We start from the raw sequence: 25,634 nt of genomic DNA, 5'->3' as shown, positions 1-25,634 counted from the left end.
ACACTTATAAAGAGGATAACTAGATTTTAAAAACTCTTGTTATGAGGCTTATCTATCTTGATTTTAGCAAGGAAGGGGTAGAAGAAGTTGACCGTATAGGAATTACCATTTTGTCCCTCTATTTTCAAGTTATTTATGAAAATTCCATTTAAGTAGACTTCAGACCGAAATTAACCCTAGACAGAACAACAATATATGTCGTGCTAGTTACTATTCCGACACTGCAAATTCCGGCCTTTCCGGTTGGAATGGAATGAAAATTAAAACCTTGCATTTAAGAGCATTGGCATGTGCTAGTTATGAATTGTGGACAAGAAGACAAAAATATAAAAAAAGTTGTGGCAATATATATATATATATATATATATATATAGATAGAACTATTAACTAAAATTTAACTAAAATAAATAAATATATTTAAAAATTAAAAAAATATATACATATATATAGATAGAACTATTAACTATATACTAAATTTCAACTATTAACTAATTAAGTAATAATCATCACTAAGGCACTAACCTATTACAAATTATAATTTACAATTATACAAATTAAGACTCTAAGAGAACTAATAAACTTAAACTATTACAATATTACAAATTCCTCTAAAAATATTAAATATTACAAATTGTACTATTAACTATTGTAGCAATATTACACTTAATTGTAAATTAATAATTATAACTCATAACTTTTCAATTTGATTAATTTGGGATGGCGCTGTGGTGGTGAGTTCACTGAGTGGTGAGTTGTGTCGACTGCTGTGAGACTGAAAATCAAGATCATAAATGTTAATAAGTTATAAAACCTGAAATATTAATAAGTTAAAAATAAAACAAATTAAAATTATAAAATGAAACAAAAATTAAAAAAATTAAAATACAAAATATTAAAAGTACTAACCAAGATGAGATTAGGATTGGGCAATTGGAATTTGAGATGAAGATGAGGCAGATGAGCATAGATTGGTCATTAGGATTCGGCATAAGTATATTGAGAATATACATGCACAATCAAGTCTTCACAGCACACAATTCACAAAATCTCACCTCCATCTCCGATTAAACCCATCCTTCCTCCAATCTCCATTCTATAAAATAAATATTACAAAAAATTGTAGTAGATTTAGGGTTTCTTACCTTTAGTGACGAAGATGAAGACGGAGTCACGGAAGGCTGCGACGATGGCTATGGTGACGGCGAGCGACGGAGAGAGACACAGAGAGCGCAACAACTGGCGAGAGAGAGAGAGAGAGAGAGAGATTCTGGGTGAGTGGGAGGGTGATCTCGCCCCGAGGGGAGGAGTCCTAAACAAAAAATGAAGTGATGTCGTTTTGCCATTGATGAAACGGCATCGTTTTGTTATGGGTATATTTAAAAAAAACTCAGGTATGAAACGACGTCGTTTCATCGTTTTCATGCCTGGGTTATTTATATATATATATATATATATACTTATATATATTTATAATATGGGGTGCGCCGCCCAGTTGAACAGGGGGAGGAGCGGAAGCAGGGCGGGGCCCCGTTGCCCACCCCTACAAAGCTTCCAACCTAGCCATTCGGTTAATGCCTGTGGGGAGAACATTTTTTCTTTATAATTTATAATTTTAACTAATTTTGTAGAGAGTAGTGTTGAACTTTTACTATGAAAGAGAGGTTTCCTTGGGGAACTAGAACCTGAAGTCATAACATAATTTGTGGGCAGCTATATATTGTACGAATGGACAGATTTTCATGGCATTTTGCCTGTTGCCACATATTTAGTAATTGGGATATTTTCATAGAACAAGAAAAATAGGTTCATACATAAAGATACAAGGCATGCATGCAACAGAACAAAAAGAAAAGGAAAGAAAGAAAGCAAACGATCGAATGGCCAAAGAAAGTGATAATCACCCTTCATGGCATCACATGGTTTGGGTCCCATTACAACCAATCTTGTGCAGAAATTGTGGTCTCCCTGTGTCGACACCAACAACAATTAAATATCTGAATGTTTCTTCCTGATTGATAGATCAGAGACACATCATAAACACCTCTGATTTTCATATTATCAATCCAACATCATGAAATGAAGGGAAGGTCCAGGTTCTTATGGTTATATATATTTAGTGCAAGAAAAGGTAAAAGTAAGGACAAGAAAAAGCAGAAAAAGTTGACTTTATCGTTGCTCTCTACCTTTTGGTATCTTGACAGTTAAGGTTCGTAAGGTTTGAGAGAGGATGATGCTGGGCCTTTTTCTGAAATATATTGAAGTTATCAGCATGAAAGTGGGGCCTACAAAACTTTCTATCTTTTGATTTTTCTCCATCTCCAAACATATAGTCATGGTGGCTTACATTGTGACATGCACCAACTATGAATAAAGATTTTAATACACCAGCAAGACAAGTTCCATAGTGCTGCAGCCTTGAACTTTCTGAAAAGAACATCTGCAAATGGGATGAGTGATCTATCATGATAATCAGGATTTCCATATTAAGTTGATGCAAGGCTGGGTTGTCATAGCAACAGAACCTATATTACTCAGACTTAGTGGCTCAGATATAGCTAATTAAACATTATTTTAGTTGGAGCTTGATCTGGAAAAGCAATAATTGTTCAGGACTTGTCACAGAAAAAAAGAAAGCAATAAAATTTTCCAGATTACTTAAAACTTCTACCAAGTTTATTTTACATTACTGGATTTTGATCCATCCAATTATCTATACTTTTTTCCGGCTATATCTCACTCTTAGGTATAGTATGTACATGCATACTAACAAACCATCTATGGTGAAAGCAATCGTACAGTTACAGATTAGATAATAGAGGAGCTACATGCTCTTTAACACAGAAAGAAAGGCAGCCATATGAGATTCTAAAAAACAAATATTCTATACTACAACGTATAAGTCGGTGGACACTTCCTTCATCTTCTTCAGTTTGGACTGCTCTGCTAATTACATCCGGCATTGAGACCGGTCTCTGGAAAAGAAGGATGAACAAATTTGTCAGCAAGGAGAGGTTGCAGAGAGGTAAACCCCATTTGTTGCGTTGGCACCTAAGTCAGAGTTCACCAATTCAAATCTCTCTAATTATGCGATCTCATGGAAGTTTAGTGACCGGGAAAGGGCTGCAGGGTTGGCTTGCAGCACTCTAGATGTCTCGACGACATGACTTTTATCATGGCCCTTTGATTGGAATGCCTTAAAAAGACCACCATTGACAGAATTAATCTTCTCATTCCCTTGTATTGTGCCTATAGAGTTCTCCGCAGCTTCATCAGAAACATCAATCCTCAAAGTTTTAGGAATCCGAACATATCTTTCTGAACTCTGCTCTTTAACTGTCTCTTCTTGCTGAGAGTTTTCTGGATTAAGGATTTTCCCATCCCTTGAATGTTTGCCTAAGATTGGGAAATTTGGGGCAGAGATTTGGCCACAGTGGCTATGAAAAGAGGATGGTGGGGAAAGACATTGTACATTCCAAGAGCCTGGTACAGTACAACCCCAATTTGCAGGAGCAGCAGGGTAGAAAGATACAGGAAACCCTGATGGGCACAAAGGAGGTGGAGACATTACAGAGCCCCAATGAGATGAGTTCCATTGTAAAGGCCAGGGGGTTCCTGCAAAGCATGGCGGTTGGGGAGGAAACCCTGGATAATTCTTAACTGCTGACTCTTGCAAACCTGCACTGCCTTCCTTCTCAGTTGAATTTGAAGCTGTAACAGAGGGTCCACTTGAGTGATCATCGCCATGATCTCCTCCAGAAATAAGAGTAATCTGCTCAGGTCTAAGAAACCCATTTTGAACGGGGTTTTGTGTTTTCTCTGCAAGGCTCAATACAGAAGCCATGGATTCACAAAGAGGAGAATTAGAGCCAAAGGTGAGGACAGCGCCATTTTTTCCCCAAGCAGAGTTGTGGACTCCATTAACTCGAGCTGTTTGAGTAGCTTCTGAAACGATGAGGTGACGATAGTGTGAACTAGAAGAGTTCTTATTCTTGCGACGCCCAGCACCTACAGGCACATTCCTCATAGTGCCACCTGCAGTCCAGTATCTTTGACAGTTCTTACAGAAATGACGGGGCTGGCTGACGTTGTAATTGTTGTAGTAACAGAACTTGGTATCCATGCTGTTACAGCGGGGACATGGAAGTATTTTATCAGGCTTCTTCAGAGTCTTTTCTTGTGAGATACTCGCCTCACTCTGCTCTCCATTTTTGTAGGCTTTCAGTGACGAAGTTTCTCGATCAAATGAGGGAGTTTTAGGGTTCTCACTGATGCCTGATGATGTTGTAGGATCTTTCGAGTCCGCTTTGATCTCATGGGAGTTACAATCTTCCTGTTTATCTCCTGTGAGTTCTCTTCCCCAAGGTACCTAATATATCAAATAGAAGTTCCAATTAGGAGATCATAGCAACAAAGTTCAACGAGTAAGCTAAAATACAAGAACAAAAATATCATTGAACCACTGGAGAATCAAATATTTGCTTTCAAGCATTACTTTCCATCATGTATCATGGTTTTATTGATAAGGTTGCTATATTATTTAATTGGTTGTAAGTATTATGGGAAGATCAAAGCCTTCTGCTTGGCCAAGTTTCATTGGAATTGGCTCTGAAGAAACTCATATGAGCATAAAACAAGAAGAAAAAGTAATCACCGATCTTTGGCCACAAGGATATTTTGCTCTTGTCAGATTAGTTCAATCCTGTCTTGGTCGAGAGTATCAATCAATCAAACAAACAAGCAGGCAGAGTAACTAAAAATATTAATATACAGAAAGCCTAAAAGCTCATCTTGGAGTTTATCATAAAGCTGTTGAGTCTAAACAAAAATTTTCCAATCCTAGTGATCATAAAGCATCAAATATCATATTTCTTTTGTTATGCCTTCTAGAGATTTCTTCTGCTCCGTTAGTCCACAGAACTGAGTGGATCAGCCCTGAGACAATAACAAAAGATTCCATTGCAGAGCAGGAAAGAATCTGTCACGGATGGTGAAACATCAATACAAACTCACTGTTAAACAGTATAGATCAGGAATTCCATTCAAATAAAAATAAAACAAGCCGTCTAAAAAAACCTCTGAAATATCATAAAGGCTACAGAAACTCGGAAGAAAAGGTTTGCTCTGAAACAAAGTGTATAAAACCTGCCAAACCCCACCTGAGCTAAACCAAACCAACCCAGAAAATGATTCTTTACTTCCAGACAAAAAGACATTGAAGCTAAGATATCATAAAATTAAGCTAATCAATCAACCATTCAAAAGTCCTGGATTCTGAAAATGGGTATCTGAAAAATGGGTTCCTCTTCAAAGTTAATCCATATATTAAAATGAAAGTAATCGATACACAGGTCAAAGCACATGCATATATATATACATATATACTGTATACATATATACCTTATCCCCTTTTGCACTTTCTCTGCCAGAGTTCTCTTCGCGTGAAGAAGTGGGGAAACAGCGAAGATTATGGTCAGAGAAATCTTCGGCTCCACAGAGCTTAGTAGCCCAAGTTTCATGCTCCAGCGGCAATGGAATCGTCATCGTCTTCCCGAAGAGTTTAATAATCGTCGGGTCTCTTAACTGCGACATTATCGTATTCTTAATATCGGAAAAGAAACTCTCTCTCTCTCTGCTCTAAAGTCAGAGTCTTTCTCTCCAAAAAAAAATAAATAGTGGCAGTGGTGTCTGTGACTCTGTGCAAGGATTTTGATGCAGGCGGAGTGTTGGTGAAATGGAAAGAATGGTGGGGAGGTTGGCCCAACAAGTCACCAAGGTGAGAATGAACATGCCACGTCACTAAAGGGAAAATTTTGTGAGCCACAAGTTTTTAGAGCCTCTCAGATTTTTTCTGTGCTGTCGGTTCTCCTCCAAAACATAGTGCTCTGCTGTCTCACCCTTTTCTTCCATGTCAGCGTCTCCACAGTCTACTCCCCCACCTTTCTTTTCTATTTTTAATCGGATAAAAGTACATAGAAATCATATCACAAGGGAAAGGACACATTTGGATAATTGGATTTGGTTTTTAATTAATATTAGATCGATTATATGCATGGTCTTGAGAAATACCATATCTTTTATCCCATCAACATATTTAGATTCATTTTATGAACATTGTGAAACTTCCTTTGTTCTAAAAAGGAATATTGTGAAATATTTAATTAATGTGATGAAATGTAGATTTTAAATTTTGTTTGGTTATCGAATTAAATTTAATTTATCTCAAATCATTGATAAAATTTATTATTTTTTTAATTTATCATAAAAAAATTAAATTCATCTCAACATATTTCATATATTTCAACCTAAAAATTAAATTCATATCAATATAAAAAAGTTAAATTCATCTCAATGAGACTCACAAAATATTATTATTCACAACTCAACTCAACTCATCTTAACATCTAAATTTAGATGGTTTGAACTTAGGACTTCTATTATGATACTCTGTGAAATCATCACTCGTTCAAAAAGTTTAAATTAATAAAAAAAAGATAGATTTATTATTTAAAATACATGCATATGAGAAATAATTCTTAAATAATTTTAGAGTATGGACACATAATGATATTTACAATCGTGGAGTGTTCAAGCGCCATGCAATTTTTTTTAAAAAAAATAAGATTTATTATTAAAAAATTAATTTTTTTACGTGAATATTGTATTTACTCATTTTTTCTAATAATATTTTATTCAATTTATCTAAAACTATTTCATCTCATCTTACTGTTCAAACTATCTATAAAAGTTGAATAAAATATTGTTAAAATATTAATTTTTAATATTATTATTATTTTAATATTTAAAAAAATTATAATAATAAAAAAGTAAAATGAAATACTTTTATTTGAGAAAGTTATAAAAATATAAATATCATTTTTGACAAGACATATAATAATTTTATGTTCTCGTTAAGAACTGTATGTTTTATCCAAGAGTGTGGGACCCACAGGTTATGACCCATAATCTAAATAGTAAATATGATCTAAAATTAGATCTAAAAAGTTAATATGACGACATGAATCGTTGCCGTCGATGGTGAGATGATTAATGCAGTTATTCTCTCCTTTTCAAAAATTAAACGAGGAAAAATAAATTAAAGAATCTTCCTTTCTAGTGGCTGTCCATTGCTTGATGAGGAGGATACGCTTCTCAGTGGCTGCCACGTGTCCCCACTCTTTGGAAAGTGATCAGACGTCGGGGACCATTTTATCTTTTCTTTTCTTTTCCTCTGTTATCCATTAAGCCCGCCCTCCCTCCATCTTCTCTAACAATGTTGGTGACTTCTTAGAACTAACCCTCTTCCTTTTTAGACCACTCGTGATTAGACTCCATTTTATTACTTTTTCTTTTTCGTTGGAATTATTCAACACCACGTCTTATTTTTGTAGTTTTATATTAGGAAATAGTGATGTTAGGCTGCCGCCGTCAGCAGTGATTAAAAAATTATTTAAAAAAAAAATTATTAATACATGAATAATCACATCTTTAATTAATAAATAAATAAAAATTTAAATACATGAACTGTCAAAATAAGAAGATATATTAACATTATTTATTAAGAAAAACCTAGTCCTACGTACCGATACCAATCGAGTGTCTGTACTGATTATACTTTTTTATATTTAATAATTAAAAAAGCATTTTTTTACTAATTTTACAAATTCTTTTTAAAGAGTTTAAAAAAAATGTTTAAAAAAATTTACATATTTCGGTGAGGATTCTCCATAGACGGTAACAGTCCCCTTTATATTAATACATAAAAAAATTATGATTTAAAGAGTGATAGTTATTTTCATATCGTAATTAATTTATTTGTCTCCAATCACACCTATTAATTATAGACATACTATAAGTGCATGAATTTCACTTGTGCTAAGGAAAGAGTTATTGTAGCTTGAGAATATTAAGTGATGGATAAAATGTTTTAAGTGTTTTTTATGAGAGTTTTAAGACTTGAAATAGAAAAACAATTGACACATAAAATTAAGAGAAGTGATTTATATAACTTATTTTTCCTTGAAAAATAAGGAGAAATCTGGCACCTATATAATAATAAAAAAATAAAAAAAAAATTTATAGTAGACCTTAATTTTTTTAAACTATACCTAACATTATTTTAAAATAAATAAAATAATCATTTGGATAAGAGTGAGGAAGATGAAAAAAGATCGTGACCTGCTGGTGATGATAGCAAGCACAATTTATTTTCAATTTTTTTAATATTCTGATTATAGAAAAGGAAGGAAGAGTTAAAATGACTTTGCTCATAAATTGATTTTAACAATGGCCAAAGTTAAGAGGGCCACAACTTTTTGTAGTTTTGGCCGACCAGAAAAAGATTACTTGCTGATCATAAAGTGCTTATATCTGAATGCTTTAGCCATTATGATAAGATATTAGTTGAAGATTTTATGACCAAGAATACTTTTCAACATTATCTATCTAATTGCTGAAAACCGGATGTTAAGGTCGTGTTTCACACGTTTTTAAGTTAGGTTTTGTCAACTCAGATTTTCAAAACTTAAGCCTGTAAAAGTGGAGAAGAAGGCAACTAGGAGATGGTGGCCTTAGGGCCGAGGAGTCTCCGATACCCAAGTCATAGAGAATTTTCACGTACCTTGAACTTTCTATTTATATCATGAGTTTGGAAGACATATTGTATCTACCTCCATGAAGTTCGTGTCTTTTGTACTGTTCCTTTTGTCAGAGTCTTTTAATGCGGTATGACTCTGCAACGACGTCATTAATATGATGTGTGGCTTGAGTAGTGATGCTATTAATTCGGCGTGATTTTTTATTTTTCTCACCTAGATAGCATCATTGGTAGTCCGTTGATGCCCTTATTGTCAAAGGATCGAGGGTCCCCCGTGCTTTACGCTCACTACGCATACAAGCACTTAAGAGCTGGACACTATTTGAGGGGTCTCCAAATCGGCGAGTCTCATCCCCTGCAACACGTTTTCTCATGCAGGTTGAGTCCAGATGAGCCTACCCATGGGTCGAGTTGGAGATTCTACTTGTTCTGGACTGGCCTTTGGTTCTTGTTCCCTTAATTGCCATTCTCAAGCTTGCTGAGATAGAAGGGGGGAAAATCCCCTTACACCAGACATTATTATTAAAAGTAATGTTATGTACAAGTTCTAAATAGACAAATTCTGTACATGCTTTTTGTAAAAAAATAGATCTCATTAAAAAAATAATTTTTTTAAATAAATTTTCAATATAAAGTCTATTTTTTTATTAAAAAAAAAATTGTGCAAAGCTTGCCAAGGGCGCTATAAAGGCATGCATTTTAGATGTGACAATTCCTTAAACTCTAGTGGCCTTTTGAGCTACTTTTGTTGATAAGTATATCCACACGCGTGACACTATGATATATTGGTATTGACATATTGTCACCACACACACTTGACGTACTGGATCAAAGGGATATTATGAGGTGCATATGTGAAGAAAAATGTTATTACATCATAGGTACAAAACTTTGTACTATCATTAGGAGTAATTAACATTTCGTTTTTAAATCATATTTTACCACTCTAATTATTCGGATGCGGGAAACTAATATCAATGTTACATGGATATAATTTTTCTCTATACTAGGTTGGAGGAAAACTTTTCATTAAAAATAAAGAGAAATACTATAATCACAAAGTGATTATACAAAAATAATTTCATAAATTGATGTGACTTAATGCAGTTTGGCAGATTATAAAATAGATTTGATGGATCACATGAGTCTATTAAATCACGTCAATTTGTGAGGTTACTTTTATTTAATTTATTTGTGATGTTACTTGTCATTTTTATGGATGGGCTTGGAAGAATTTTCATCTATCCCAATTTTTAGGAAATAATTATCATTAAATCTTTCAAGTTTATTGAATTTTTCTTTGAAGTACTATTGGTTTTTAAATGAGAAAAATTCTATTTAAATAAAGAACCTTTCTAATATTGTGATCAAATTAAATGATCCAATTTAGAGAAATGTTCTAGTACAAAATCTCAAAAATATAAATACAAAACACATGATATTTTAAGATGTTTATCCAAACTTCTAATTTTCCTACTCACTTTTAATAAACCTAATAAAAAATATATCTCAAATTTTTTTGTTTAAAAAGTTTTCTAAACTTTCATTAACCAAACATGTTAGTCGATACCTCTTCTTCTCTAATGCAAGATTTTATTTCCAACTCGCGAATATAAATCTTCATTCTCATCAAATCCATTATTGCTGATAAAGTAGGAAAATATGAATTTTCACTTTTAATTAACAAGTAATAAAAGCATGTTACAAAAGTTCATATATCTTAATTAATCTAATAAGATCATAATCTCCATTCTTTTGGTTAACTTGTAGTTTGCTATTTCTTTGTAATAATAAAAATGACGATGATGACGTGGATTCAACTGATATGTCTTGTAGAAAAGTCAGTGATAAAATCACCACGCGTGATGATCATTAATTAATAGGGTGCTCAATGAAAATGAGTCTTTCCATCTTAAATCACATGAAATTATCGTCATTTGTTGGAAAAATATTTGATTAAAACAGATCAATCACTAGGACATGAACATAACATATTAATAAATGCTAAATAAAAATAATAACGAGACAATATATCTAGTTTCATAGAAAGTCATGCATTATTGAATCAATTTGGTCAACTAGTTTAAATATCAAAAATTCTATGTGAAGTCACTTTTACGTACTCCTTCTACATTTCACTAATGTGATTGGTTGCATCACTTTTTTTAACATAAAATAACTGCTTTGACCAATCACATAAGTACTGGAGTACACACAAAATATACAAAAATAACTATACGTAGCTGAACTCTTATATATATATCATACAATTAAGAACTTGATCTAGTCTTTACTTACTTAGATTTTGTTGAAGAATATTTTTATCTGATTTTTTTATTTGGTCGTTTCTTTTGCCTTAAGAAAAAAACTATAATTAATTATACTAAAATTTCTTCATTTTCATTAACTTTGATTAGAAAAATAATTGTACTTTTTTTTTTTTTTTTCCTTCAAACTCAAGTTTCATGAAATATGTTTACAGTTTAGGTAAGACTTTTAGGACATCTTCAAGAAATCATACTAAAATTTCTTGTTTTTAATATTTAAGTTACACTTCCGTGTAAGAAATTGCACAAATCTTTCTTAAAAACTTGGACCTCATAAAATGGATAACCTTTGAAAAAAAAAAATGGATAACCACTTACATGATAGTAATACTTTTATAACTTTTTGGCATATTACCTTATATTATAATTTCTGTTTGGTATTTCTTATTGTTAATTATAAGTTGAATAATTTATATGGAAAATGAATAAATTTATGGTTCAACGGGTCAATCGTGTATAATGTCAAAGTCAAGAAGTTCATTTTGGCAGGAGAATTCATAAAGACACAAACATTTCTAGTAACTACAGCATTTGAGTGCGCTCAACAAACCCGAAACCTCGTTTCAGTACATCAGAATTCAGAAAACGATGTGTCTACACCTTGGGAGTCAGGACTTCTAAATCAGCCGCGTCTCCGCGCAGAGCGGGAAACGACGAGACAGCATCAGTGACCTGCAGCAAATGAAAAAATTTTCACAGGCATTTTGTGTGTTTACTTTTAATTGTTTCTGTGGTCTCTTGCGATTGAGTTTGCTGGGCCAACAACAACAATAATAATAAAAGAGACTCGAGCATTTAGCTTGATACTAGCGCGACCAACCTGTAGTTGAAGCCTTTGTCTTTCACTCTTTCGTGTAATGTCCATAATTCCCTTTGCTTCCACTTCCTTATTCATAAGGTTTTCAATCTGACTGTCTGTTCTCAAGTTGGCAGCCATGATCTGTCATTGACTTACATTGTTGGGTTTCTGTCAAAATCCATTTTTTTCATCTGGGTCTGTTTATTTTCTGCAAAGATAGCGGAGTCTCCATTTCCAGGTTAAACCAATCCTTTAACACTTGGAGACCTACCAATGAAATATAGCAACCCATTTACCCAGTTCTTAAAATTGTTTATGTGTTTGGATTTTCGCATTATATCATAAAACCTTAAGTCGAGTGTTTCTTCGGGTATTTTTTTTTTTCGATTTTTATTGGTGTTATTAGCTATTGGGAAGTCTCAAGGTATGTGGTAAATGCTATTGGCTTGGCTTTCATAATCATGAAGTATGCCATATCTAGCTAAAAGAAGGTGCGCAACGAATTGGTTTTGTATGTTTCAGTGAGTTGAGAACCTCCAATTTCTTTGGTTCTTGATGATAGTAATGGGCCAATGGCATTTTTTGAATAGGTTAATTCTGCAGAAGAAATTCGGAATTGAGAATTGGACGATCAGGCTTTGTTTGTATGGAAGAGCTCATCTTCTGTTTCTAGTGAAATGTGGGTGTTTTTCTGTTTCTGTTGGTTGGTAAATATTTTGGGGGGCTCAAGAAGCTTTAGAACCTCCAGTAGAAGAATTAAAATAATTAGTACCTGGTATGGGAGAAATTCCTTATAGCACCAAATTACCAATGCATTATGGCTCCCTTTTTCAATCTACGGTTAATATTTTTTCCTCCACTAACTACCACTCATTGTCACTTACTCTCTAAACTTTGACTCATATACAACTTGACAAACTACTATCCCACTCGTCCCACTGGGATTTAACCTGCTAATAGGTTCTCCTTAATAGATACCATTTATGAGTGACAATGGAGCAGTAATTCATTGGACTGAGTTGTACCGAATCAAAGTTTTGGGAGTAAATGACAATGAGTGGTAGTTCCTGGGAAAGAATTGTATCTAGTCAAACTTTAGACTGAAAATGGTATTGGGGTGGCAGGTAACTGGGGAAAGTGAAATTTACCCTTTAATCTATGTAAAAATATGAACAATAATTAGCTTTTGAGAAAAGTTGATTTTGAATAGGGAGGTCCTCTGCTTCAGTGAAGTGCTGTTTAGATTACAAACTTGTCTCGATGTTTAGCTATATGATCCCTCTTTACATGTATAGAAGTAAGTTCCTTGGTTCTGGACATCACAGTTGTTCGTAATTCTGTTCTCAATGTTTGTATCATGGCATTTAAGTATGCATAAATATGCATTAAATATATCAGTTGATGAAAAGTTGAAGGGATAGTGCTTTATATTTTTATAAATACCCAGAACTTGTTCATTTAGGGTTGCGGTTGCACTAAGTCACCACAAAATGCGCCAAAAGGTTTCTGTTTCTGCATATGAAGCATGAATCATGTCACAGATTCATGATATCCTTGTTCCATTCCATATAAGCACTAGACATTCTTGGTGCTATGATAACGAAAATGTAAGACTACGTTTGTTTTTGGAACTTGTTCAACTTTCCTAACCACCCCCACCAAAAAGAAAAAGAAAAGGAGAGAAAAACCAATAAACTCTCACTATGATATGTTATGAGATCTTCTATTGGATGGTGCAGCTTGAGTTCAAGATGAATCTTCCTTGTCAGTTTACTAACATAAATACTGCTTGCGCCCTCTGGGCTTTTGGTATAGCTTTGCATAAGATTCTATGACTCCCTCCAAGTGTGGGGTGAATCTATCCCGATTCATATAATTCTGCTAAAAAAACCTTGTATTTTTTATTTCAATTGTCTAAGGTGCATTTAAGTCTAAAAGTTCATAATTCAGTTTAGGAAGGTAAAGCTGAATGCAATGAAGGTTTCACCAAGGTATGGAGGGGGTTATCCCATTGTCGAGTTGGACATCTGGGCCTGGCTTTAGGGTATAAGATGTTAAAATGTTGATGGTTGCTATTAAAGCTAAATTTGACTGCATAAGTAAAACTGGTTCCAGTCAGTTATTGTGAAGGAATGGTGAAAAGGGTCCAGCCATATTTTGAGGAATATGAATAGCTTCAGTGGTGTGAGAATAGTTCAAAGAGCTTGCTCATTGATAAATTCCAAATCGGATGATTGACACAATCTCATTTTGCATATGATGTAGCACATATATAATCTAACAAGTCATTTTGAGCTTAGGTATATGTTATATCCAAATTAAACGTCTCTTATACTTTGGTTGAAACAATCTATTACATATACAATTTTCAAAGCCTTGATCTTTGTCCATGTGAAGCTACATAATCCTCTCCCTATTGATATATTTTGGAAGTTGAAGGTCAATCTTGAGCCTTAACTTAAATATTTGAAAGCATGAAGGTCTGATTCTGAGTTCTAGCTTATGAGTTTTCTTTAGAATAAATGTAATTGGGTTTTCGGGAAGACTGAAGAGATCGAGTGTTTAAGGCTCCGACACCTTCTGCTTGTATTTACTGTTATCTTCTTCCAGTTACAACTCAACATGGTTGGCCACCACTTTCCTCATCAAGGCCATTGGTTTTCGACGATTGTAGGTTTTCATTGATCTCAATTGAGCCCATTGCTCTTATCTCATAGGTATGAATTTTATCTCTAACATTTGGGACGATTTCCAATTTACTGAAGCTACCATTCTAGTCTTAGGTCTGAATTTCTCTGGGTAGTATGACAGAAACCTGAGCATGTCTGGCATTTCTCCTAAACAGCATTCCTCCTGATCATCCCAATACCTGGGCTGGTCTTCCCAAGTTACCTAGTGGTCCTTTCAGCCGAGCATTTCTTGCTGGATGGCTCTCCTGGGGAAAATTACTTTGACTGGATTCCCTTTCAGAGTGACTGAGCGTCTCCTCTGACCTAAATAATTGCAGTACTCTCCTCTAAACTGAAGTAGTCATTCCTACCAAGGTTCAAGATGGTTCTTCTGAATAGTGTTCCCAACCGAACCAAAGGCCTTCTTCCTCAGGAACTTTGTTCATCAAACTACCTTGCTCAATCTTTACATGAAATATGAGCAACCCACCATATCCAATAGTCAACAAAGGGAAAATCTGTTCATTAGTCATAAATGAAAAAAAAACTTGATTCTTAGTGATTAAGTGTAACCTGCTGGCTTTCATTAGTACGATGGAAGCAGTCATGTATTTCTAAAGGGAAAAAGAATCCTTGAATTTTTAACACAATTCATAATTACTTAATAATTTGGTGAAATATGAGAAAGAAAAGGGATCATTAACTATTTCTTTAAGCTTTTTTTTTTTTTTTGTAGAGTAATGATACAGTTTTAGGGTGTGCAAGCTCTGCGTACTCCCTTTGAAAAGAAGTGGGGTCTACCATTAAAAAAATAATATTTTCATGTAGTTCCTAGATTTACCTGCTTTTTTCAAAGGGAGTGCGCGGAGCTTGCACACCCTAGGACTATAAATATCATTTTTTTTTTTTGTAATTATCTCCTTTTTACTTCAAAGAAAGAAACCAAGTAGTGAGGATGAAATTGAAGGCAATCATTTATGGTAAGAAGGAGACAGCCAAATTAAGGAAAACAAGAAGGGGCCTACTATTAGAATGAGTTCACAGGGCATTCCAGAACTTTCATTCACCTGAACCAACTTTGGAATGTAAAACCAACAATGACCACAGCTCTATGTTCATAATACCATTTGACAGCATTTGCCACATTCCAATTTGGATAAATACTGTGGTTAGAACTTGTCAGACAGACTTGTATGGGCAGTAAGTTTTTCATATTGACTTTGGGCCTCGCAATTTGCTGCTGCTTATACTAATGTACCATTCGGTACCTGTCCCTCTGAGCCAAGCTTTTTTTTGGGTTGAGTCATGTCAAGTAAGAAGTACTCTGGGGAGTTGGAATTATCATTTTATCAGGAATGAGTTAGTATTGCCTGAATTATTCAAGGGAATTTTCTGCATGATTCAATTTTGTCTCCATCAGTCAAGTTGGGAGGTCTTGGACAAAGACGTGTTTCATAAGATTCTAGAAATGGGACACCACTTAATGAGACAATTGAGATTTATTGCCGTGGCGGAGTTATCAGTCATCTCTATCCCCATGTAAGCCATTTGTCACCTTAGATTCTTGGATCTAGCTTATATATAATACGGCATAGATGGATTTTAAACCTTGCATCAACAGTTACCATTAGACACAGGATTGGTACTTCTGAACGCTGATTTCTCAAACTTCTGCAACCATTAGAGGTAATTTGTTCTGTTCTGTTCTGTTTTTGATTTTGTTTTTGTTTTTTTTTTTATGCTAGCTAAATTGTATACCGTTTATATATAGGATTTCGGTGATTAGTGGCCATTTCTGTTGAAGATAGATTATGATTTTATCTATGCTCCAAAAGGGGAGATAATTCTCAGATTGTCCCCAAAGATGGAATAACCTTAATTTTTTTTTAATATTCCATACTAAACTTCTTACATATAGGGAAATAAACTGGTTGGTAACATGATGCTCACTTCATTTTCAGTGGCTGTGTTTGAGATGAAATTTAGCAATTACTATGCCAGTTATTCTTTGGTGAGATGGTCACAAGTTCCTTTTATTTCTCTTTTCTGATTCCGGATGCCATATTCTTCTCATCTTCTCTCCATGCTTTTGGATTCGTGAGATTGCATCTAATGGGTCCCCAAAAGAATAATAATTGATGAGGCAACTTTGTTTAAATGACTCTTGATTCACCCGACCTTCTCATAATGACCTAAAAAATACCAGCATCATTCCAGAATCTCCTTTTCCTGTTATGGAATATATTAAAGGGTGAAAGGAGCTTCATGTACGGCAGCTGGTTAAAGAGAAAGGTACTTCAATAACTCTTCTTTCTTTTCTTGTTTTTCAAACATTTGGGCCACATACCATTACATTTTTCCAATGATTATATTCCTTTCTTTGAATGTGAACTGAGCTTGCCACTGAGGAAAAATAGTTCAGGCCAGAAGAAGCAGATGCTTGCTCCAGAAGAATCCCCTATTGCATAAAACTGGACCCACCACTTGACTCAAAGACATCACTTGTACTTATATCTTAATTTGTTCATTAACAAAAAAGCGTTTGTATCTTCTAATTGCCTGGTTAAAATTTACTTTGCTGCTTAAAATGGCTGACCTATCTATCCTTGGAAATTGTTTATCAATGCAGTAGACCAACTGAATGTTTGGCACTCAGATGGCAACACTTGAAGACCAATCATTGTGTTTTGATTCCACTGATCAAACTCTTGACCATAACCCAAGCAATCTGGAGATTGATCTGATACTCATACAATTAACTTTTACGATTTGTGGTTGGCCATTGCGGCTTCCCATTTCCTTTTCTTCTTTTCTTTCCTAGGTGAACATTTCTTTTTCTTTCAGTTTTGCTTGGATATGGATTACAGAATTAAAGCAGGGACACCCTTTGGAATATATTTCTTTATGGGTCTTTTATTCTGTGTGAATGCAGCCGTAAATTCTTGACCTTTTTGTCTGTCATTTCGTTATGAGTTTGTGTTTATCCAAATTAGAGAAAGGGAGATTCAATGGGGATCGTGTTGTTCTATGTGGTTGTCACTCAAATGCCATGGGGTGCTGGCTAGATTTTCGCTATATATTGCAACCACCAGGGGACGTTGGTCCATGTTAGTTTGTTAGTTACAATGCTACAACTTATCTCAGCATGAGATGTATCTCCAACTCTCTTTATAATTAATTGAATCGTGCAGTAGCTTTCACTTTCCCTTTGAAAGAATATAGAATTTGTTATCTTTTTTATTATTAATTCTGTTATTATAATTATTATTGAATAATATCGAAGTTCAGATACTTTTAAGGCAGGGGCCATGGATTTATTGCACCTGTTGGGGTATTGGCCGCCTCTCTATATAAAATTGGAGTAGAGTAATTCTACATACAATCATGAAGTGCGTAAATGTCATGTAATCGTTTTGAAAAATAGTGGGGAGTCCACTATTAAAAAATTAATTTTTTTCATGTGAGTCTCATGCTTTATTCATTTTTTTCAAAGCGATTACGCGGTAACTGCACAATTCACAGTTATAAATATCTTTTCTCATAAAACTGAGAGTGCCAGAGATTCCCGTCTTTGGATAATCTTACAAAGGCATAACTCCATTGTTCAATTTTCAGAAAAAAAGAAAGAAAGAAAGAAACAATTGCGGGTGTTATTACGTAGGAATATCACATTCTACTTCAATTAAATAGCTGATTTGGTTCTTCTTAGCTCATGTTTTGAAGAAATAGAGCAGGTATGGGTCCTGAAACCTAAGGTGAGATTCCTTGATTCCTCTATTTCTTTCTAATAAGAACCAAAAGAATCTGACTGCCACACCACAATGGGCTTTGGATTACAGTCAGTACAAAGAAATATCCATTACAGTATCCATATCAATTTAGTTCTTTTCCTTCCTTCAAAGCGTCTCACTGTGCGGAAAGTTGCACCCATTATTCATCATGGTGGGACTATCTAATACAGTAGGGAATCGGGAGAGAGGAAAACAGCAAGATAAAAACAAACAATACACTTTCCCTCGTCTCTCCTTTTAAGACTCGAATTATACTGTGTTAGCTTTCTCTGTTTTTGCTGCACCAGAGATTCTCTCCACCTCTTCCAAGTCGAAGAAAAAAGAAAAAAAAAAAAAAAGAAAAAGAAAGAAAAGTTGATATGAAATGGACAATGGAAGAGAGGATGAGCCACAGCCCATGGCATATATTCCCCCCCCAACATGGCCCCACTGATGTTTCTAGATATGGAGTGAGAACATAGTACCGTCTAACAACTCCAAATTATAAAGAGAACTATAGCTGCCAGATATCGACGAAGAGCTAATCAAAACCCATTTTAATGTTTCAGTCTTCGACTCATATCTCATCCGTAGAATAGAAACGGGACTGCAGAATATGCAAAATCAGAAAATGAATTTGGTTCTGTCAACAGATGCAAAGCCCAGATTAAAATGGACTGCAGAACTTCATCAGAGATTTGTTGAAGCAGTGGAACAACTTGGAGGGGCAGAAAGTGAGTCTAGAAGCTTGCTGATCCGTTATAATTTGTTGATCATACTGTTAGTCTCTAACATCTTTTATGAATGGCCAGAGGCAACACCGAAGAGCCTGATGAGAGTGATGGGAATTCCAGGATTGACGTTGTACCACCTGAAGAGTCATTTACAGGTACTTTCCCTTCGCAATAATTATATCAATCTTTGTTGCTCATGTAGCCAAACAGAAAGCTGTATGTTTGTGTTCTTATTTGCAGAAATATAGGCTGGGGAAAAGCCAACAGCCAGAATCCTGCAGTGACAATAAGGAAAAGGGTAAATTTAATGCAGCGAATGAAGCAATCATTGCCCTTTATATGTTTCCCACTTTGGTTCTGATCTGTCATGCTATTGGTGCAGATTACGGAGAGATTCGGATCGCCACAGATGGGCATTTCAGTCGGGAAGTCAGTGATGCAGCCCACAATCAGATTAATGAGTAATAGTTAGCGTTAGATCACATCCGTTTGATAATTTGGTTAGAAAATTATAAGCCAAAGAGCTCCTACTGATTTAGTGTTGTGTTTATCAGCAGCTCGCAGATTGCTCAAGCTCTCCAATTGCAAATGGAAGTCCATAGGAAACTGCATGACCAGATTGAGGTAGGACCAATAAATAGATCCATTACCTATATGCTAATTTCGTCCATTACCAATCATGTTAGAATTCTGTCTTCAGGTACAGAGACATTTGCAGCTGAGAATTGAAGCCCAAGGGAAGTACTTACAATCAGTTCTCAAGAAAGCCCAGGAAACTCTTACTGGGTATAATTCTTCTCCTCAGGGGTTAGAACTAGCAAAAGCTGAACTGTCTCACTTAGTCTCAATTGTTAACACTGGTTGCCCGAGCTCTTCAATCTCAGAATTGACAGAAACAGGAGATTTTAGTGTTAAAGACATCGAGAGAAAACAAATTAGAGGCACATTATGTTCAATGGAAAGCTCCTTGACATCGTCCGAAAGCTCTGGGAGAAAGGAAGAGAAGCGATCAATGAAAGAGAGTGGTGACCCCCAGAAGTCTAATGCAACTACTCTTGAACTATCGTTAATGGACATTCACCCAGGGAGAACTGATACAAGGAATCAAGCAAGTGAGAGGAAGAGAAGTAGAGGTTTCATTTCTGATGGTATTTGTGTAGAACAACCCGTTGCTAAAAGATCACCAACCCACAGAGACAAAAGTGGAAATCCTCTGAGAAAATCTGGATTATTGGAGAAACTAGATCTCAATAGCCAATATCAGCATGACATTGATTCAGGTCCAAAAGTAATAGACTTGAACTGCAAGGGCATAGAACGATGCAACGGCTTGGAAGCTTGATAATACAGATGGTCCTGGTCATAAAGTCTACCCAGTAAACCTAGTTCTTAATCTTTTGTTTATAAAATGTATATTGGTGCATGCATGGGCCCCCAAGAACGTTGGAAAGCATGTTCATATAAAAAGAACCTATTACAATATATAGTTTGTTGATGGATCTCTCTCTCTCTCAATTTTATAGCATACACTGCTAGAAAAAAGTGATGCTTGTGAGAAATTACTCGTGAAACTTAACCTATAACAATTATACTTTGTATGAATTACTTTTTTTTAAAGCAAAATTACATCAATAAAATGATTCATACAAAAGGAGGGGGCGGGAAACCCAACAAACAAACACATCATAGATTCTCTTCCTCCACTTTTTCTTCTTGGGTAGCATAAAGCTTCATCTTCAAGGATGGGGTTACGAATCACAGAGGAAAGAAGAGTTCTTGGAGTTGGAGTATCATCGGCTAAATCTTGGACTTTATGGCAAGGCAAGTGAGAATTTGTATTTAAACCCGAGTTGACCATATGTCAGACTGTATCTGAATTTGGCCTTTCCGAAGCATGAATTCTACCTGACAATGTAGTTGCAGGCGTAAAAGATGACTTCAAAATCATAGTTGAAGCAGAATTCTTTCCTGTAAGATTGAATGCAACAAGAATGGTAGTTATTGCCAAAGTTGCATTCCCAGCATCTAAAGGTAAGCTTGAATTATAGCTGAGAAAATCAAGCTAGAAAAAAGCGAGGACCTTTTATCGCTATCAGATTGGTTTTGGACGAGGACTAGAATATGTATGCCTATGCAGAGCAGGGGATGGCTCAAAATACATGGAACAACAACAAATCCTAGGTCCTACTGATCTCAAAAGCACACGTGGATGTGCCTCTTTTTTAATTTTTTCACCCCAAATCTTTAGATCAAGGTGCTTCTCTGTTCGTTCTTGCTATTCCAATTTCCAACAACGTTTTATTTACAAAAGCAGAAAAAGGATAAACTTTAAAAAGATATTTATTACAAAATTTGACCAAGACTTATTTGGTTATACAAACTTTCTCATTCCATTTAATTATTATAATTTTTTTAAACTTTCACACAAAATATAATAAATAATTTATTTTTTTTAAAATTTCAAAACAAAAATTATATTAAAAAATTTATATTTTAACAATATTTTATTTAATTTTCAACTTTTATCTCATCTCATCTATATAACTAATGAGGCTTAAAGCTCTGCTTCATCTTGTCTAGGGGTTGAGGAAGAATCAGTGGAATCAGTGGCAAGAGTTTGAGTCCCACTTCTCCTACTACTATTATAAGAAGAGAAATGATAGAGCCACCGATAAAGTGTACACCTATTTTGTACTGAATTTTTTTTTTCACTTAATGATTAATAAAATATTTTTTAATATTTTGTGATTTCTTTATTTTTAAAAATGTTTAAATGGGTTTAAAAAATATTTGAAAAAAATAGAAACAAAAAAAGAATTTACAATATTCGATAGAAAAAATGTGTAGAAATTTTTGTGGCCCTAACACCACTCTTATAAGAAAAATTGACCCAATCCCTCCTCCTACTTTCTCTCCCTTCCTCATCCCTCTTCTTGCCCACCTCTTCATCAACACATCTTGTACCTGCAAACAGGACAAGACCCATGAGTCCCTAGCCATCTCTTTACGTCCGGTTTGAATATAAGAAGTGTTTCATCTCAGTCCGATTTGAATACAAAAAGTGTTTCATCTCATTTCATCATTACAATTTTTTTAAATTTTCACACAAAATATAATAAACAATTCAAAATTTTCAAATTCTAAAATAATAATAATATTAAAAAATAATATTATAATAATATTTTATTTACTTTCAACTTTCATCTCATCTCAACTTACTATCTAAATCTATGCTTACGGAGCATCTCTTTGGCCACCCCCACTAACCTCCCACTCGTCCAAGCAAATCACACATTCTCCACCATCTTTGCCCACCTGTATGTTCCGCAGGGCCTCTTGGACGCAGGTGGCTGCCCAACCTTGACACATGTTAGATTTTATAAAAAATGATAAAATTATTTTTGAGTATTTTAAATAATAATGTAATATTTCCTTATATGTTTAAATAAAATTTTGTACATTGATTGATAATGTCAATTTATTGAAATATATGAACAAGGAAATATTAAACGGCATTTGTTACGTAAAAGAAAACTAGCCATTTTCTAACCGTTATACGACATTTGTAATGTAAAATAAAACTAGCCATTATGCTGCTTTTGTTACGTAATAAGAAAACTAACCGTTTTCTAGCCGTTGGAATTCATCATAAGTGGTTATAAATAATTAATATGTTTAGATTTTAGAATAGATAAGAAAAACTAGAGTTCTCATTCTAAAAGATATCTCTCCATCTTGTAATTCTCAAAAAATGATATTTTTTAATTGTTCTATGAAAGTGCTATTGTAGAACAACGAGAAGAGAGAGGACTTCATTGTATCTTAGAAACAATTTTATCAATACTCTATAGCACGTTGAAATGGGAAAAAATATGTTCTAAAGAAATCGTCGTTACGATCAAGCCTTGGAGTCTAGATCTTTATTTTCTGCCTCCGTGATTCAATTATTTTCATTATAATTTTTTAATAGTTTTAGAACATATTTTGTATCATGGAGGCGATGCAGTCCATTCAAGTGATGAACCAAGACTTCATTCGTCTTGATCGTTTCGATGGTCAGAACTTCATTCGCTGGCAGCAAAAGATGTTGTTCTTCCTCACCACTTTGAAGCTTGCATACATTTTGGAAGATGACTTGGAGGCGATTCCTAATCCTACTCCAGAAGAAAGTATCGAGTTGAAGGAGAAGCAAAGGAAGTGAATAGAGAATGACTTTCTATGCAAAGCCCACACATCCTCAACATGTTTTCCAATTCGATATATGATGTCTATCTATCTACTCCTTCGGCAACAGATTTATGGAAGAGTTTGGAAACACAATATAAAATTGAGAAAGCAGATATCGAAATGTTTATTATTTCAAATTTTATAGATTTTAAGATGACTAAAGATAAGCCAGTTTTAACCCAAGTATATGAATTATTGCTTATTGTTAGTGATCTTAAATTTATGGGAATTGATATTACAAAAAATTTCTTGGTGGGAGCAATTATTAATAAATTCCCCTCAACATGGAATGCTTTCAAGAGGAAGCTTAAACATGATAATAGAAAATATCATTTAGAATCTCCTAACTTCATTTACACATTGAAGAAGATTTTAGGAATAGAGATAGAAAAGATGATTATTCTAAAATGAAAACAAAGGTTAACGTAATTAAAGTTAACAAAAAAAAAAAAAAAAACAAGCAGAAGAATAAGTTTCATGCAAAGAACGATAAAAAGTTCGAGAAAAATGACCCTAACCCCTAATATCAAAACAATAAAAAAAAATCATTGTTTTGTTTGTGACAAGTTCCTATTAATATTGATATAGGAAAGAAGATGAATGTCGTGACCGAATCTATCCTTTGAGATGTGAATTGTAGCTCTAGTATCAAGTCACCATCCATTCTCGGATGTCACATGGTTGATGATGGAACCGAGGTGAAATGGGTAACAACATTTGAACCAAGGTCATTGGAAAATGAACCTTTGTGCTAAAGTTCAGCTCTAGAAAAGTTTTGCCTCTTGTCAATGTACGCCATGTTCCTGAAATGGCAAAGAATTTTATTATTAGTGATCTTTTGAATAAGAGAGGTCTTAAGCTTGTGTATGAATCAAATAAATTTATTTTATCCAAGAATGAAGTGTTTGTAGGGAAAGGCTACTCTTGTAATGAAATGATTAAATTGAATGTAATGGATAATAATTAAATTTATATTGTGTTTTCTTTTAATTTATGGCATGACAGATTAGGACATGTAAATTATGGTTAAAAAAATATGTCAAGGTTTGATTTTTTTTTCTTATAAACAATGCTTACTGTTTCATTCCTCAGAAAAAAGATTATATCATTACATCATGCCAAATGACAAGGGAAACAAATTCTGGGAAAGAGCATTCGCCATGAATGTCTTGCCAAATAATGGGCAACAGCACTGGCCACATGGCCTCCATGTTGGATTTTGGAAATCTTAACAAAATTCTCCTAATCTCATGGATCAAGTTCCCCCAAATAGACATAGACTCATGTTCTTTATTAAGCTTTTGGACCACCAAAAGTGAATCACTCTCCACTTGCACCTCACTGATTCCCAATGGAAAGCAAATCTGGAGACCCCTCAACATAGCCAAGAGTTCAATTTCCATAGGATCAATAACCTCATGTTCTAGTTTGTTGGATGTGAAGATCACTTTTCCACCCTCATCTCAAAGAACCATGCCTACACCTGATCTACATTGGTCTTGGAATATAGCACCATCAATGTTCAACTTCAATACTCCCGAGGGTGGAGGCTTCCAACTACATTGAGGCTTAAAACCCTTTTTCTGCTCCTCTGCTGCAGAAGTGTACTCATTATAACCTAATAATGCATGATCCAAGGCTTGTTCTTGAGATAAATGCTTATTCTCATAGATTAATTGATTTCTTATGTACCACAATCCCCAATCACATAAAAATAGCTTCTCCATTTCACCTGCTTTATTTCTTTTGAACCAATTGAGCCAAAACTTGCATAAAGTCTGGTTGAGTTTGACTCTCCTGCAGGAAACAAAGTTGGGCCTGCAATACATCTTTGAAGCTTGGACAATATAGAAGAGCATAGTTAATGTCCTTCTTCTCCACCTTACACCATCTGCATCTTGCTTCTATCACCACCTTCTTTGCTTGTAGGTTTTTCAAAGTGGGTAAACCATTCTTGCACACCCTCCAAGCAAAGATCTTTACTCTGTTAGGAACTCGCATATTCCATATTTTCCTCCACATTCTCCTCTGCTCCTCCCCATATGAAACCTTGCCAAGTTACCTCACCTCACCAAAGGACATAAACAATCTGCAGGCACTCTTAACACTAAACTGTCCACTATGCTCATGCTCCCAAACCATGCTATCAGGTCTATTATCATAAGGCAGCATCATATTTAGTACCTCATAAGCTTCTCTTTAAGGTAAAAGTTTTCTTACCATCTCCATGTCCCACCATCTTGTATGTCCATCAATTAGGTCAGAAACTTTCCAGTTCAATTGAGATTGAGTAATAGAAGCAGAAACTGGAATTAGTTTATGATTAGGCAACCAATAATTTGACCATATGTTAATGGTCTTTCCATCTCCTACCCTCCATCTGGATCATTTTAATAGCAAACTCTTAGCCTCCCAAATACCCCTTCATACATAAGAAGGTGCTACTCCTAGTTTGGCTTCTTTCAAATTAGAATAAGGGAAATACTTTGCTTTGAAAATCATGTGTAGCAACGAA

General features: G+C 34.6%; 2 protein-coding genes across 7 annotated transcripts; one reads left to right on the top strand and one right to left on the bottom strand.

Annotated features, from left to right (window-relative positions):
* Window positions 1–2,757: 2,757 nt before the first annotated feature.
* On the bottom strand, window positions 2,758–5,741 carry LOC109009263 (cyclic dof factor 1-like). The gene is made up of 2 exons (XM_018989695.2): window positions 5,398–5,741; window positions 2,758–4,366 (listed from the first exon to the last, which is right to left on the bottom strand). Exons 1-2 carry the CDS (start codon window positions 5,587–5,589, stop codon window positions 3,083–3,085), a joined length of 1,476 nt encoding a protein of 491 aa, XP_018845240.2. The 5' UTR covers window positions 5,590–5,741; the 3' UTR covers window positions 2,758–3,082.
* A 10,189-nt stretch (window positions 5,742–15,930) lies between these two features.
* Window positions 15,931–20,391, top strand: LOC109009261 (myb family transcription factor PHL8-like). Of its 6 annotated transcripts, none has more exons than XM_018989693.2 (8): window positions 15,931–16,074; window positions 16,606–16,680; window positions 18,728–18,892; window positions 18,971–19,047; window positions 19,133–19,190; window positions 19,275–19,353; window positions 19,447–19,516; window positions 19,593–20,391. In XM_018989693.2, exons 3-8 carry the CDS (start codon window positions 18,775–18,777, stop codon window positions 20,232–20,234), a joined length of 1,044 nt encoding a protein of 347 aa, XP_018845238.1. In that variant the 5' UTR covers window positions 15,931–16,074; window positions 16,606–16,680; window positions 18,728–18,774; the 3' UTR covers window positions 20,235–20,391. The 6 variants fall into 6 exon arrangements, with proteins under 6 accessions (XP_018845238.1, XP_018845237.1, XP_018845235.1 ...); XM_018989692.2 differs by having other exon boundaries at window positions 16,595–16,680; XM_018989690.2 differs by having other exon boundaries at window positions 16,350–16,680.
* The last annotated feature ends 5,243 nt before the right edge of the window (window positions 20,392–25,634 follow it).

Source organism: Juglans regia, chromosome 16 (genome assembly GCF_001411555.2).
Source record: "Juglans regia cultivar Chandler chromosome 16, Walnut 2.0, whole genome shotgun sequence".
NCBI lineage: Eukaryota > Viridiplantae > Streptophyta > Magnoliopsida > Fagales > Juglandaceae > Juglans > Juglans regia.
The sequence above is the reverse complement of the archived record's forward strand: the minus strand, read 5'-3'. Positions and strand labels throughout refer to the sequence as shown.

What these genes read in the sequence shown, in the direction of transcription:
- LOC109009261 (XM_018989693.2), top strand. Translation starts at nt 18,775, where the DNA reads ATGCAAAATCAGAAAATGAATTTGGTTCTGTCAACAGATGCAAAGCCC. An exon ending in ACCTGAAGAGTCATTTACAG is followed by an intron (nt 19,048 to 19,132) that starts GTACTTTCCCTT and finishes TCTTATTTGCAG; the next exon opens with AAATATAGGCTGGGGAAAAG. An exon ending in CAGTGACAATAAGGAAAAGG is followed by an intron (nt 19,191 to 19,274) that starts GTAAATTTAATG and finishes CTATTGGTGCAG; the next exon opens with ATTACGGAGAGATTCGGATC.
- LOC109009263 (XM_018989695.2), bottom strand. Translation starts at nt 5,589, where the DNA reads ATGTCGCAGTTAAGAGACCCGACGATTATTAAACTCTTCGGGAAGACG. An exon ending in AAAGTGCAAAAGGGGATAAG is followed by an intron (nt 4,367 to 5,397) that starts GTATATATGTAT and finishes TTGATATATTAG; the next exon opens with GTACCTTGGGGAAGAGAACT.